At 36.0% G+C, this 16,461-nt stretch overlaps 1 protein-coding gene across 1 annotated transcript in view; it reads left to right on the top strand.

The window, feature by feature from the left end:
• Positions 1-13,824, top strand: part of LOC109482517 — a 50,679-nt gene extending 36,855 nt beyond the window's left edge. Inside the window, exons 5-17 of the mRNA XM_019785247.1 lie at positions 2,391-2,474; positions 3,191-3,226; positions 3,574-3,650; positions 4,341-4,442; positions 5,051-5,109; positions 6,559-6,693; positions 7,810-7,933; positions 8,565-8,683; positions 9,042-9,251; positions 9,812-9,973; positions 11,909-12,124; positions 12,541-12,630; positions 13,115-13,824. Coding sequence (XP_019640806.1) covers positions 2,391-2,474; positions 3,191-3,226; positions 3,574-3,650; positions 4,341-4,442; positions 5,051-5,109; positions 6,559-6,693; positions 7,810-7,933; positions 8,565-8,683; positions 9,042-9,251; positions 9,812-9,973; positions 11,909-12,124; positions 12,541-12,630; positions 13,115-13,733 — 2,033 coding nt within the window. The 3' untranslated portion in view covers positions 13,734-13,824. The remainder of the gene's footprint in view (positions 1-2,390; positions 2,475-3,190; positions 3,227-3,573; positions 3,651-4,340; positions 4,443-5,050; positions 5,110-6,558; positions 6,694-7,809; positions 7,934-8,564; positions 8,684-9,041; positions 9,252-9,811; positions 9,974-11,908; positions 12,125-12,540; positions 12,631-13,114) is intronic.
• The last annotated feature ends 2,637 nt before the right edge of the window (positions 13,825-16,461 follow it).

A 16,461-nucleotide genomic window follows, 5' to 3' on the forward strand; every position in this document is an offset into this window, starting at 1 on the left:
GATGACATCAAAATAGATGGTGCCTTTCAGTACAACAAAGATCCATCCATGGTAATTACTGTAGTTTGTATCATATTAGTTTAAAAATGTGGCTACACCCATGCAAAAAGTAAACTGCTTAGATGTCCATTTTCTCAAGGTGTCCAAGTATTTTTTTGATTATTGCAGTTTTTATCATATTCGTTTTATAATATGGCTACACCCATGCAAAAAGTAAACTGCTTAGATGTCCATTTTTTTCAAGCTGCAGTTTATTAAAGTGATCGATTTCTGAGGGGCTATGACTGTGGCCCTGTGACATGTTGCTGAATAATTAAAAATCCAATTTCTTGCAAGTCACTAGCTTTGTGAGAATTAGAGGTCTCCCATAAGGGGACAATCTGAAGAGGATACACATGAAAGCGAAAAGAAATTTAAATATCACATAACATCGTAGCAGACTAAAAAATGCTAGCTATTGTATTTTAAGACCCAATGGTACTTTTAAAGTAATTTGACGTAATGTAAAATGCCATAATAAATTTCTCAAAAAATCTTTACGCCTTTGAGACTGAAATTGTATGATGGGCGATCCGGTTGCCTCATTGAAGACTGAACGTAAGATCACTGGCAAATACATCAAGAGTATAAATTACAATGTTACAGGATCCTCTGAATTTCTTGATCTCTAACTAAATGACCTTCTAGCTAGAGATCAAGAAGCTCTTAAACTACCTACCATAGGAAATTAATAGTACAAGTTTAAGATCTGTGTCAATTGTGTCAAAGCCACACCAGTTCTATTTGTCAGCATCCCTGAGACAGCTGCTAAGATGACACATGGCACCGTAAATAGAAAAAAAAACTTTATATTTAATTTATTATGGTCCATAGACGTATAAGGCCATGTTGATTTGATTATATGAATGACATTCTCTAGCAAACCCAAAACTAACGCGAGCGAAAAATAAATTCCATTCAATATGGAATCTTCGTGGTTATAAAAGTTGAGCAAATGACACACAGAGTGAATATGGTAAATAATGATAGACTTAATTTTCATACCTTCACATTTTCTTCTACTCCTGAATTGATTTTTGGCATTCTATGACATTAGTACTATATAGTATCGTTTTCCAATACTACTTTGCAACGTTTGATATATATTCGCTTATCTTGTACGATTAACAGAATGTTAATTTTTTTTTTTTTACCAAACGAAATTCATGCGCGCGTGGATGTCATCCATAGAGATAAATCTACACGGTCTAAGTGCGAAAAAAATATTGTGATACGATTATATATATATCCATTTATTTGCATTAACGATAAATATTATGCTGGTGCAAGTTTAGCATCACCTAGAGAAATCAAAAAGCTCTGCAATATTAACAACAGTCATCCTTATTACATCAAAATGCAATGAACTCTATCGGGAAAAGGATTAATTTCAACATGAGACGTTAGATCACACCAGGCCATAAATGCATTGAAAAACCCGACCTTAGCTCTGAATAGTAATTTGGGTTAGGGTTAATCTTATTTTTTCATTTTCATTTTTTATGATTTTGGTGACATGATGAATTATTTTTTATGTCGCTAGTTTTGTTTTAATATGGAGAAAATCAACTCCTTTAGATTCTTGACCATGGTACGTAGTCTTAAGTTTATCTATTTTGTTCATTTGAAATATAAAGCAATGTAATAAGGATATATATTCTTATTACATCAAAATGCAATGAACTCTATCGGGAAAAGGATTAATTTCAATATGAGACGTTAGATCACACCAGTCCATAAATACAGTGAACAATCTAACATTCGCTCTGAATAGTAAGTTGGCAGAATATCTTATTTTTCCTAATTACGTACGTATTCAATGTTTTATAATTTTGGTGACAATGGTGAATTAAGTTTTATCTCACTAGTTTTGGGTTAATATGGAAAAAATAAACGGTTTCAGATTCTTGACCATAGTCTTAAGTTTATCCATTTTGTTCATTTAGAGAAATAATGCATACATATGGCTGCATATGTTGCCTTATTAAAATCTGACCTTATTCTGCCAACCTCTATTCATCATTTGGATACAAGACATACTCGGTAGTGGTAAAGTGGGATCACATTCAAATATGGTCTGTGTGTCGTTAACACGTTAAATATTTTAAATAGTAAACATCGCCATTGAAATCAAAAATTCTTCGAAGTATTCATTTTTACATACTGTAAGAACTGTTTATACTAATCAAAATCTGCATATGATATACTTAACCTTGTATAAGTTTTACTTACAGTGTGTCTTGTACCCACTGTACAAAACCAGTGTTATGGTAAAAACCAGTTTTCGTGGTTTCGTGAATATGGCTATAAAATCGCTTATAATGTCTGGTCTATTTTTTATATCTTTACAGCAATAGGATGGTACAAATACGGCGTTGATATCCTACAGAACTTCTGCTGCCCTGCCTATTTGGACCAGGAAAATCAGAATACAGGTAAAAACACGATTACAGCATGTATAAATATTTACATATTTAGGTATACAATATATTGCATGCATGCAATTGCAGTCAATCAACATATTTGACTTCGAAGTTCAATTGTGTGCAATTGATATGTAAACTGCTTAGCAATGGTGCAAACAAAAATATACTTACGCATGTGTATCAAATTTAAAATACAATTCTCAACCTCTCATTTGTTTCGCAGCTTGTAACTATTCTATGAAACGGGTGTGTTACACCGCGGGGCTGTTTTGCAAAACAAATAAAACATTCTGCAATCACGATTTCAAAAATAGACGAAGTGCAAAAATTACAAAGCTACCCTTTTGCTGATATACCATGAAATTCATGTCACGCGTTTTCGCAGGTATTAAGGTATATCCTTTTCCTTCACCCTTCCGTTTTACGTGCATGGCTTTTGGATAGCGTATTTATGCTTAGGGGGTTGCGATGGGCCCTTATAATTTGATAAAAACATGTCGCTTAAAACTTAATGTTTTGTCATTTGACGACCACAATGTGTCACGTATACAAATATGAAGGTAAACAGGCTAAATAATTATCACTAATTACTAAAAATTACTAAATAATTACTAAAAAGCTTCTAAAGACATCAGACAGCAGACTAATACAATTAGTAAGTACACATTTTTTTATTCTTGCACTTACCTTTCTGACCTTTTAAATCTGTTTTTTTATCAATGTAGATGATGCTCAACAGATTGAAATACCAAAGAAGAAAGGTAAGCATCGTTTCAATATACTTAAACGATATCGCTGAGGTCACATTTCCAAACCGGGGCCCGGCCGGGTAGTTTTATGGAACGAAAGATATTGTACAAAATAAACGAAGCACCGAAAAAGGTTTTAAAAAATGGAACTATTTGCGTATATTCTTGATGTAAAATGTTGATTTTTCGTTAATCGAAACAGCCCGGCCGGGCCCCGGTTTAAAATGTGATCTCCACATAAGATACGCTTATATATTCTTTAATTCATGTATGTTAAAATGTACATCTTATGGACGAAAGATGGTTGTTGCCGTGTAGTAGTCGTCTTGATTTTGACAGGCATAATCTTCTCTTTGCAGGCATCACCGTTCTGCTGCTTTGCAGTCAAGAAATGCTGGAGGCGTTTGCAAAACCTGGAGTCTGGAGGCAAAACGAGGTGCGATAACATCTTTAAACACCGTTTTGAAAGCCACATGTAATGCAAAGGCTGTCAACGCCACCGTTTTTTCTCCATCAGTCATAATTCTTAGCATGTTAAAGAGGACAGTTTGGCACATGTGCATGAATGCCCCAAGCCTTCCGCTTACTGTCGTTGGTAAAAAACGATGTAGTGATCACAATGCTTATTTGTTAACGCCTTTACCCTTTGTCCTGCAGATATATCATATAACAGAGATGTAAACGTTGAATATTAATTTCAGATATATCATATAACAGAGATGTAGACGTTGAATATCAATTTCAGATATATCATATAACAGAGATGTAGACGTTGAATATCAATTGAAACAAATTCTACCCCATTTTTGTTAGCCTTTTTTAAAGCAAAAAGCATGGGACAATTTACAACAATCACATTTTAATAAATAATAATAATAATAATAATAATAATAATAATAATAATAATAATAATAATAATAATAATAATAATAATAATAATAATAATAATAATAATAATAATAATAATAATAATAATAATAATAATAATAATAATAATAATAACTATAGGACACTCAGATTCATTGGGTAACCCGCACTTACCGTTTGTACAAGCAGCCTTTACCAATTGTGCTTTTGTTAAAATATATATCATGATGTTAATAGAAGATGTACATATTCTGTTTAGGTGGTGGACATATTGAAGCACTTTGGCTTGGTCTGCATAGCACGTGACGGTTTTAACCCAGAACAGGTCATATATGAATCCGATGTACTCTCTCAATACAAGGTAAGCGTAGAGTATTTTATTCAGCAATGCAAACTTATTTACACTCATAAACTCTACTTTAATAGATTTTATCATACATGTATGTGCATATGTTGTAATAGATATGTTTGATTTTAAAGCTTTTAATGGGATGGGCTACGTCTTTAGTCTTAATCTTTGTAATTGTGAGTAACATTGCAATTCAGAACCCCTGGGTTCTGCAAAACTGTTTTACATTGACATCAATAAACCAGTCATATAAATAAAATACATTTAGGAAGCTGGCCATAAATGACATTTTGAGACGTTATGAGCATGATATTTCTATGGTAGTTTTTAATGCAAAATATGCATATCTTAGCTTACTTATTATAGTTTTTTTTATTTATTTACAGTATTTGTTACACCAACATCAGTTGTATTGTATTGCACTTTTGTATTTATCGATGCCCTAACTAGAACACCTGTCTTTGCATCTATACTTTTTTAAAAATAATTAGCTACGAGGTATACAAGAATTAAGGGTTTGCAATATCATATCCCCGTGGTAAAAAGAGGCCAAAGTCAGTGTCTTGTTTTTACAAATAGAATATTACAGCACAGACTGATTTCTTACGCTTGTATTCTAGGAGAGTATCCACATTGTGACTGACTGGATTGAGAACGAGATCATACCAACCAAAGTGAGGTAAGATAGAAACGAGATTTTTTTGTACAATTCTAATACAAAATAGATTATAGTGGAGGTTCTAATTTTTTCGAGAACACATTTTTAAAAGTGGTTACGCCTAAGATATTGCTCACCATTAAAGGTTTAAAAGTTTCTGTCCTAAAAATACAATTTAAGAATATTTGATCAGTGTCTACATCAATTGTTAATGTAAAACTGGTAATATCTTAAATGTAGCAACAGTTAATTGTCTCTTTAATCGGAGGACGCAACTAATTCTGATTCTAGGATCGCTTTAAAAAAGCAATTTTCAGTTTTCTTGGTGTAACTTAACTTAGCAAAACGGAAATGAAGATTCCTCTGACACAGTCATCTTTGTAGACTAAAATGTATTCTGTATTTGCAATTTTCATTATAATTTAGCTGGTATGTTACGCCGAATTCGTTATATCAGCGACGCAGATAAAGAAACAAATTGGTTCATACAGACAACAACTAGCTATATCAGAAAGATTCTCATTAATAATTTAAGACTCTAAAAGTATTCTACTTAATTTTTTGTTGAATAGATTCTAAGAAAAGAATTACACGTTTCACCCAGATATTGATGTAAATCAAGCTTACAATGAAGAAAAGCTATCGCATTTTAACAACGTTACAAGGTTAAATGTGTTATTGTCTCCATTGACAGTCACGGGTTAATCACAGACACCATCATACTTGTGAATAGAGACGTAGGCGTGAGCCTGGTGTGCGTAGCACCAGTAACATCCATCCAATAAATCTAGCTTACGCCTACACCACCACGCATAGCTCAATTTCAACATATAGATTTTGGCCTGCAGCACTTTTACTTCATAACGAATCACCTCATAAATACAGCACCAAGCCTCTATACAGTCATTGTTCAGAAATGTTTATGGCTATCTTTAGGACATTGTTCCCAATAATGCCATAAGTCATAAACTCAATGACGTGCATGATACTTAACGAAATTTTATGGGCATGAAGGGACTCAGCACCTCTGGCTCAGTAAATAGTTTAGTTTAGTGACACTGAAAAATGTTTTAAAATCCTACAGGTTGAAGACAGGATTGAAAAGAATAGGGATGTATTCGTTATAGATTCTGTATATGTGATAAACTACAGTTTCAAAACAAAGATACACAGTAAAAGTAGATGTAAAAATTGTTTGAATACAATGTTGTTTTATACATGTTGTGTACACGGTTACAATGTTGGGTTATACATTTGTTTATCGACTGTTAGTAACAAAAATTACACCATTGTTTTATTGTGATTAGTAAGTAGTTTATTGTGTTTTTGTGCATTTATAAAAACGGTAAAAACATTTTCCTTTTGTTTGTTGTTTCGTTTTGTATGTTGCTGATCCAATGTTTTGACAATGAAATGACATTTTAGATAACCTATTGACTGATCACCTTTTTTTATTTTTTTGAAATACAGGAGAGCACTGCGTCGAAAACAAAGTGTGAAGTATCTTCTTCCGGACGGGGTCATCAACTACATCAGGAAACACAAGCTTTACCAAACAAAGACCACGGATGACAATGCAAACGTCATCAGGATTACAGACAACAGGTAGTCAGACAGCTGTTCTGTATTGATGTCATTACCCATTATGAAATACAGATTAAACTTTCCTTACATTACTGGAATGAATCTGGGAGTTACCCCAATTTTTTGACTGACTCCTTCAACCTTGTTCACGGAATGTACCGTCTACTCTTGAAACATGACACGTGACACGTCAGAGACACGTGACCGTAGTAGCGGGTCATATGTGCCAGATAACTTGTGTCGCCCTCGTTCCCGTTAACATTTGCATGTACAGCCAGAGTTAAAGCTATTATGAAAATATAACTGGGAAAGTATTTTTAAAAAATGTCCTAAATATATTGATATATGCAATTCATTATTCACTAGACTATCACTATACTATTCCAGGATTTGATACAAGCAAATTTAGATACATAATGACTTGTGACAACCCCTGCACGTCACATATACATATCCCTATCTTTGCCTGGCAAAAAGGGGTTTTACTCTCCACTAATTCTTGGCTAGCATTTCGCGGCAAACAGAGTTTTACTCTCCACATACTCCTTGCTAACACATCAGGGCGATAAATAACGTACAGAGAAGGGTGTCTTTGGCGGTATAACATAATTTATTCAGCCGAGTAGGCTAGAAGACATATCCCTATATATAGGGATATATCAAAGACTGTATAGATATTAGAAAATCCTACAATGATTATAAAAATTCATACCGATCCAATGCTAGCCATCCACCTTTGTGTCAGTTAGGTCAATCATTATGTAGTTAACATGCACTTAGTAGCTGCCTTACTTTGTCCCCTGTACAACTGTTGAGCGATAAAGTTATAAAATATTAGGATGTGCACACACTGGCACGAAAACTAGATTACTGATTTACATTCATACTACATTAAGTCATAGATGTATTCACTATTAACCATTTCCAACACAAGTTTGTAAATGAATTCTACATTGAGTAAAGAGACTCCTTGTACTCAACCAAGTCTTGTATTCGGTCGACGTTTCGGTGACCGTCTGTCACCTTCCTCAGGGAAATTTTGACTGGTTCACATCTCACTGCATCACAGGTGTCTTACAAACAAGATTGAAACTATTCACGGATGGATTCTACATTGATTTTTCTTTCCTTGACCAGGGACATCACTATCTCGGTAGATGAGTCTATCATGCCCTACCAGACAGACAACAAAACTTTCTATAAGGACAACAGGACCGCATCTAAAGAAGATATTGACGAAGAGGAAGAGGAAGAAGTTAAGGTTGGTAGTTATGTTGGTGAAGGTTTAAACTCATAAAGGTAGTTAAGTGTTTTTTTTTTCTAGTAACTAGCAACAAACAGCTCTTCAAACGTTGGGGCTGAATTTATACGGATTACTTACATGTATAAATGGAATTGGACTTATGCTGATAAAATAAAGCAGTAAAAGACTTAAATAATTGTAACTATTCAATGAGTTTGATAGACAGGTCTCTATCAATTAAACCATTTAGAACCCCAAGATTAGTCCTCTGTTTCCTGGGTGGTACAATAAAAAAAATCCGGAACCTTACAGTGACCGTTTTTGGCTCAGAATATTGGGAATTTTTGCTCTATGAATGTCGATATACATTAGGATAGAATTGTAGTAAAATGATGAACTTTATTCCAACACACAATTTACAAAGATCAAATTTTCAGCGACCACTGTCGCCTTCATCAGAATAACTAATAACCAATCACTTCACAAACACAGATGAACTTTCATGATAATCTAGGAAAGAATTGTTTCAACTTAGTAGGTAAATAAGTGACTAGATTATTGACTTTGAAAAATTTGCAGAAACAAGCCCTAAAAAACTGCATAGGATGCCTTTAACAATGCTGTTACTATGTGATTATGCGATTTGCAGATGACCTTGGAAGATGTCGCGGTCAAGGTGACAGCGATAGAAAGACGTGTGAGGGAGTTTGACATGAGGGTAAGGGAGGTGGAAGACGCTGTCAACGGCAAGTTCGATCTGTACAACAGGTAAGTTCTACCACATAATTCACATTTGCTGATACAACGTTGTTGGTAAACAAAAACGTAAAAATGCACCAAAATTATTATTTTGTTTACCGAAGGAAAAAATATTGTTTTTCTCGCTTTCCTTTTTTCTTCTTCAAACAAATAAGGTCAATGACCTGAACCAGACGTCTGTCACTATCACTAGTGTTGGGTTACATCATGTTGCAATTTTATAGCGTGGGGGATTTAGACTCCAGTCTGACCATATGTATGGATGTGTTTGAGTAAGAATTATCAGAGCAGATCGAAGGTTTGTTAATGTATTTGTTTTGCAAATTTTACCTTTCTAGTATGTTTATTATTCCATGTTGTTTTACAGGTCTTCTTTCTATAGCGAAGAGTCCGGTCTGGGGGACTCGATGTCGGAGGGAGACGTTGATGACATCACTGAGCTTACTGACGAAGAAGAGGATGAAAACAACACAGACTCTGAGAAGGTCATGAAATGGACGAGACCATCGGTTCATCTGGGAGCAGCGGAACGTCTCGAGGTTCTCTTGAAGGAAAGCAAGGAGGCCACATGCTTCAGGTGTGCTCCATATGTATATTTCCGTGGACAACACTAGTTTAGGAGCAGTTTGCATGTATCTTGTACTCAGCAGTCAATGTAAGTGGAGTAAGTGGGTGAAGACTTGGTTTCAGTAGATTGACAGGGATGTATCCTAGTATGTCCTGGGTGGTAGGATGCGGTTTTGGGTCGCCTGAAACCATGCATAATGTAATCATAAAGAATGAGAAATTACAACTAGACTTCTAATGTTAACTTGTAACAATAGCAAGTAATTGAAAAAAAATGGAAGAAGCAACCTGTTCAAGACCAAATTTAAGTAGCTTATCAAGGTAAAAGAAATAAAGTCTAAAAAATTAAATCATTTTATAATACTTGTAGAACTCATTTGACTATATTATTTATATATACACATATTTACAAATACGTATATTGTAGATCGACAGTCCAAAACCATTATCGACAGTCCTAAACAATTATAGTCGCATGGTGGGCATCAGGCTTGACAGACAAACTCATAAGTCCACAACTGTAGTTTAAACATATTTGGTTAAAATATGTAATACTATGTGCTTTTACAGTGGCAAAAAAGACATGCACGTTCACTTTGCCGCGGACGTTGATGAAGGTTTCACATCTCCAACCGACAAGCTCCACAGAGACATCCACTACTCCAAGGACTATCTGCCGAAGAGGATCCGAAAAACACGCCTGGACCCGTTGGACAAAGATAGTGAGAACAGGTACAGTAGACTTGTAATACTATGTACCACACTTCAAGTAATAGCATATTACATAGACCATCGTATTTTTGTATCGCCATTTAATTAATATGATCTTGTGTACCAAAGTGTACCATTTGATATGCGAGGAATAAAGCATGTAACTGTAATAAAGTACATGTATTGGCAATGTACATACAATAAATAAATAAATGAAATAGTTTTTCCACGGTCAACATGCAGCTAGCTTCATAATGCTACCTAGCATAACGTCTAGAGTATTATCTGCCAGTGCCCTCTAACAAGTTATTATGAACAATTTGCCGTGCAGTGAATAAATCATCTAAGGGTAAACATTGGCCATGTACAGTGAGCAAAAAATAATTAAAGTCGTCCAATTCAACTTTAGGGCGATAAAACCGGAAATACTCTAAATAAGGCAATCTGAATGATATTGACACATACTGTCCCGCATTAACACTTTTGAATCAGTATTTTGAACATTTAACCCTAAACAGTACACCTGGGGTCCGCGCGGACCCCAGCACTATATATTCTGTAATATCTTTTTTGTTTCTAAAGATTTTTTTCTGAAATTTTAGGTAATTGTCACCCACAAAGTTGTCTCTCAATACAGTGCAGAAAACTCCGTTTCTACCATTTATAAAAAAAAATATATTTGATTTTCTTTTGGGGTCCGCGCGGACCCCAGCCGGCTTTCGATCATAATGGATACACTGGCGTTCTTATACATTACCTTATTTCCGTTTTGATATGTTTTTATGCACTCATCGTATGTCTACCAAGTTTTCAGAGAATTGTGTAGTAATAGAATTAAATTTTAATAACTTTGGTGTAATTATGACGTCATATGACGTCAGAGCTATATAGTCCGCCATATTGGATTTTGACCAATGACGTCATCAAATTAGCATATTCTATGCATATTAAATGATTTAACTTATATTTAATTATGTAAGATGTTATTAATGTTTGAAAAGAAGTGTAATTTAATATAAAACTCAGAAAATTTTTATGTTTAAACCAAAATTACTTCTATTTTCAAAAAAACTGCCTGCTAAAAACCCGTTGCCATGGCAACACAAAAAAACATCAACTTACTAGTATTAAACTAATATGAACTTTTTTCCAGAGACATTTTAGGAAAGGTCTCCAAATTTGATACTTCTAGCGCAAGCCGTTTAGCCGCTATCTGAGATCAAAGTTGGGCCTCAAAAGCCCCTTCAGTCTGAAATGGGTTTAAAAATCGGGTTTTTCTTCTTGTCTTCTTTTCTTCACCAAAAAATAGAAAAAGTTCAAAATGTATGATTTTTGTATGTAATGTGGACACAGAGGTTCCCACATCAGTTTGCAAAACAATTGAGCTGGTAGCATGTTGATAATTTCTAAAAATTAGCAAAAAACTGTTCTGGGGTCCGCGCGGACCCCAGGTGTACAGATTAATCAGTCCGGGAAGGTGTACTGTTGAGGGTTAAAACTGCAGAACCAGGCCCCAAAATTAGTCCTTCACTTTCTTGGAACCAGGTCCTTTCAGTAACCATTTTTCGTCAGCATTTCGGGCATTTTTGATACAGAGATATCGATATACTTTGGAACAGTCTTATTTCAAGAGTGTGCGACTAGAATATTGACTTTGCAAAATCTAGCCCTAAAAAGCCCTAAAAGCCCTAAAAACAGCCTTTAACAATCACCTATATTCCCCTTACTAATTACATGTAATTGATACGCCAAAAAGCAGTTACTCAAGCAACTGGATATGATTTTGAAAACGTCAGACGTTTCAGCTAGTATCCACTAGCTTTCGTCAGTGACTGAGAGACCAGAGGGGAAATGCAGGTTTATAGGCACAATCTATTGATTGATATGCAAATAAAGTGAAGACAAATTTTTGGAAGTCGAAAAAGTATGTAATTGATCATTCGTTCATTTCTCTAGGTATATGTCATTGAGGAAGTGTCGACTTGAGGCAGCCTTGGGCTCTACGGATAAGTTGAACAACAATCTACACTTCGTGTTGGAGCCACCGGGGAGGGCACAGCCGGCAACCTGTAAAGCCGAGAGATCGCCCCCGGCGGAGGCAAAGCCAAACAACGACAACGCTGAAGATGCATCCGGCTCGCAGCAACTCACGGCCGAGCGGAAATCACCAAGGTAAGTGGCGTCGCCAAATTAAGTGGCGTCGGATGGCGTGGTGGTAGAGTGTTCGACTATGAAGAGGGGAGACCTGGGTTCGTTCCCCTGTTGTACCCGGGACATGTCCGGACATGCCCTTGGGAAAGGAACTCTACACGACTTTCCTCACTCCACCCAGGTGTGAATGGGTACCTAACTTCGGTTGGTGAAAGCCATATTGAGGTCACCTTGTGGCGCCGAATGGCAGCCGCACAGACCCTTGCGACAGTTCCACAAAAAATCTGTGGAGCAAATCTGTGTGTCGTGTATCATTTGATTGTTGTGATTTGTCTTGGTTATTACGTGATACCCTGCATCAATTCAGCCGTATAAAGGCTGCGACTGCACGGACACTGTTCGGACAATAAAAAAATAATTTATTTTTATTTATCAAGGTACCACGGGAAGATCTCGCCGTCCAAGGAGTTCTACATGTGGGGCATCAAATTCTGCTCCTCGGAAAGTCTTGATGAAGAAGCTAACAGGTTTGTGGTCAAAGTGTATTTGAGATGAATGAGTGTATTTGATGAGTGAATTGCTCAGAAGTTGTCTCAAGACATGATTGTCTATTATTGTTTTTGTAGTGCGTAAACCCCTATAGTTTCACTAGAACAACTCAGTACGTTCTGAAGCTTAAAAAGTTACTAATAGATGAATAAAAGCATCATACATTATTGTGTTAAACGCTTTTTTGGTTGCATGTCAGATTTGGAAATTGTACAAATTTAATGTAAGTAGTTAGTCTAAGTAGTTTCGTCTTTTTCGCTTGATTTTGGCATTCTACAACATTAGTATTGTTTTTCAATGTTTTTTCAAACCTACGGTTGCACATTTTGCAACTGTTTTGTACGATTTGCAGTATAGTTGAAAACGTTTTTTGGAAACAGCCGAAATTCATGCCCAGATGTCATCCATATAATACTGGCCTAAACAATAGAAAAAAACTCGTGATTTTGGATCTGTTTGTAGGGAGCGCAAGGAGAGGACCTGCCATCATCACCATCATCACCACCGTCGGCACGCCAGGGAGAACCAGGAGCCCAGGCAGCAGGGAGACGGCCAGGCTGGGCAGACAACTGACCCGGATCCCGACACAGAGAAGAAAGTCGACACACCAGATGCGAACAAGAAAGACGAGGCAACATCGATGGAAAAACAAAGTCAACTCGAAGCTGTGCAACCGGAGAAGAAGGAGGATGGTGTCGGCATCAGCGGCATTCCTGAGGTGAGGATAACAAACCATTCACCGACCGTAGAGCCTCCAGAAGAAGAACTCAATCAGCTCTCCCAGAGCACCGGCGGTACGGACAAAGAAGAAGCTGAGGCAGCAGAAAAGTCGAGAGATATCGACCAAACGACCGAGAACGTGGCTGCAGCTGAAGAAGAAGGTGCCACTGCGGAATACACCACGGAACAGCAAAAGAAGCGGGCGTCATTAAAGCTGGACTTTTCAGTGAAGAGTCCGAGGAAAGCTAATTCCGAAACTGTCTGGCATCTGATCGAATCTGACAAAAAGAGCTTTACAGTTATGGTGGATGATGTAGACAAGAGGCTTACAGGAGCGATTGGAGACCCTACCTGGGTTTGACCACTTCAGTAGCTTACAATTCTTTAAATTGCACTGCACGAAAAGTTGTATTTACCAAAGGTTGTAAACTCAGGTAATGTTTACTATTTACATAGTATCTGGCTTTACAATGGTAGTAACTAAAACTCAATTGCAGTAATTTACTTTACAACCATAAAAGTCCGGTATTACCTTACCTTTATTTACTGCCATTGTGAAGTTCAGAAGTGTTTATTAAACAAAAAACAAAGTAAACATTACCCAACTATACTAGTATCGGTAAATCTAAGTTTTCGTGCAGTGTTAAGATTTGTTGTGTTCGATTTTTTTTGTCAACTTTATATTATGACCAGATACCCTATACAGGTGTCCATACTTCACAGGCACAAAAATAGGGAATACTATGAAAAACAATTAATGCTTTAGAAATGTGAAACATTGTTAGGCTACTGTGAGTATAGCATTTGGAGATACAGTATTATGTTAGTTTCATGCAAGCCACTTTAAATGAGACCAATTTTAATCTACGTTATGTGGCTGTCGTCTTTAAAAGATACTTGGTGTTCTTGCCCACCGTTTATCCAAAAACACGAAACGTAAAAATATTTTTTCACCCGTTTCAGTTAATACAATAGCTTGACTTGATTTCATTCATACATTTTTCCAAGAAAAATAGTTTATCCAAAACTGTTGCTTCAAACGAAAAAAAAACAAGGCATTTCGTAATTTAATTCTTCATTATTGTGCTGAAACGTGGATTTTGAAATAATTAGAATCCTCCATAAGTGATAGAAATTTAATTTTGCCAATCAAGTTACATTAAAACTGCTTAATACGATGTTACTTACATATCAAAATTAATGACGAGTAGCAACAAGTATCCACCCCGCACTCATTGTGCAACTTCTTTCTATTGGTATGGACTAGAATGGTGTGTAGCAAACGTTACCCATGCCCCTATTCTCCAAAATATGTATCATATGCAAAATATGTAAATATGTCATTTTGCTACAGTTAAAAGGTATCTGCAATTATAGCAACGCTTAAATAGGTACAACAACTCTAAGTTAAGGAATATTCGATGCCTACGGTCGCTAGTAAAATATAGTTAGCATTAGTACGAGTGTATGGGTGGTCAAATGATGTCCAATGCACATTACCTACAGGACTAGTGTTTTTCAGCATAGCATTCCATCAAAGATAATTGTGTGAAATGGTATGTTAATACGTATAAGATGGAATAGATCTTTATCAACAGTGATTTACACTTTAGGACTATTAGGTGCGTCCTTAAATCAAGTGCACCTTGCCACCATGGATCCATCCTAATCAGTAGTATATTGTAGGGAATACCTTAAAGTGGACATTAGAGTGCCCTGTGCATAATATCAATCTTTATCCAAGCAATTACTAGAATATTTGGGTGGACAGGACAGGATGATTTTTGAATATATGTGATTCAAGCAACGCATAAGGACAAGATACCGTGCGTCGAGTACAAATTAAACAAAAAGAAGACTTTATAAGGAAAGTTACTCTTCATGCATAACTGCTATTTGCATCATCTTACAAAATAGCCAGAAAGAATCTATGCTAAACGATAAATTGTGACTACGACTTATAATGATGATGCGATTGGAGATTTTATTGTTTGTTTAGTTATTGTATGGTGTAAAGAGAGACATTGGTGAGGGTCTTCACTTACATTGTGCTGTTAAACTTTGGCTAGGATAAGCCCAATTTTCTCCTAAATGAAGGTAAATTTCCAAATAAAAATATAGCTCATTGCTATACTTAATATTTGCTTAAATGTTAATCTCGGAAATAATTTTGTAATAAGAAGAGATACACAAAAGAGTCCTGAAATTTCTAAATTGCAACAATCTGGAATATGTGACTTCACATATCTGTAATAATCTTAGATGCTAAGATTATGCACCTACATTTAAAAGACATGCGTAAAATTTGGGTTTTTTTTTTGTCCGATTTGAAAAAAAAACTGTATCGTTGGTAGTGGTCAATGAATTGAGATGTACAGAATTGCAGGTTAATACATAGAAGGAAACGCCCAAAACAGTCAATTACCAAGAAACTTACAGCGCATTTGGAGTGCCTCCAGCACACCCTGATTTTTCTGTTCTTCAATGTTGTACCAAGCGCTGAGGTAAGAACTACATGTGAAGGAATCAGATCGTATGAAGCCGAATGTTTTAAGGACTTTAAACAGCTAGTATATGGTGATGTAAATGTATGGAGTATGGTGGATAAGAATCCTAACTGGTTTATAAGCAAAAAGATGATGCTGGATATCGCTATTGTCAGAACTGGAGCTCTATGTACGCAGCAGAGGAAATGTTAACAAGTATCCATTGGCAACAATTGCAGGTATTAGGTATGTCAATGTCAGGAAATAACTGATTGGCAATATTGCGCAACAGACGCTATCACTGTCATTTAGAAACGAGTTAAAAGAACCCGCTGTACTGTCCGCTGTAATAAATACAACGCTGTGCTCATAAATTTGCAAGGCCGTTGTCATTGTGTTTCTTTAAAATATCCGCATTGCATACATGAAAGAAATGTATTGCATACATGAAAATCCGCATTGCATACATGAAAAGAAAAAAAATACATGAAAGAAATGTACACATGGAATGCCTTGCTGCCTACCACCCCCACCCCCACAACACACACACAAACACAAAGAAATACTGGCAATGAAAACATACATTGCCATGGCGACGGTGGT

This window comes from Branchiostoma belcheri, unplaced genomic scaffold (genome assembly GCF_001625305.1).
Source record: "Branchiostoma belcheri isolate BF01 breed outbred unplaced genomic scaffold, Haploidv18h27 scaffold6, whole genome shotgun sequence".
Taxonomy (NCBI): domain Eukaryota; kingdom Metazoa; phylum Chordata; class Leptocardii; order Amphioxiformes; family Branchiostomatidae; genus Branchiostoma; species Branchiostoma belcheri.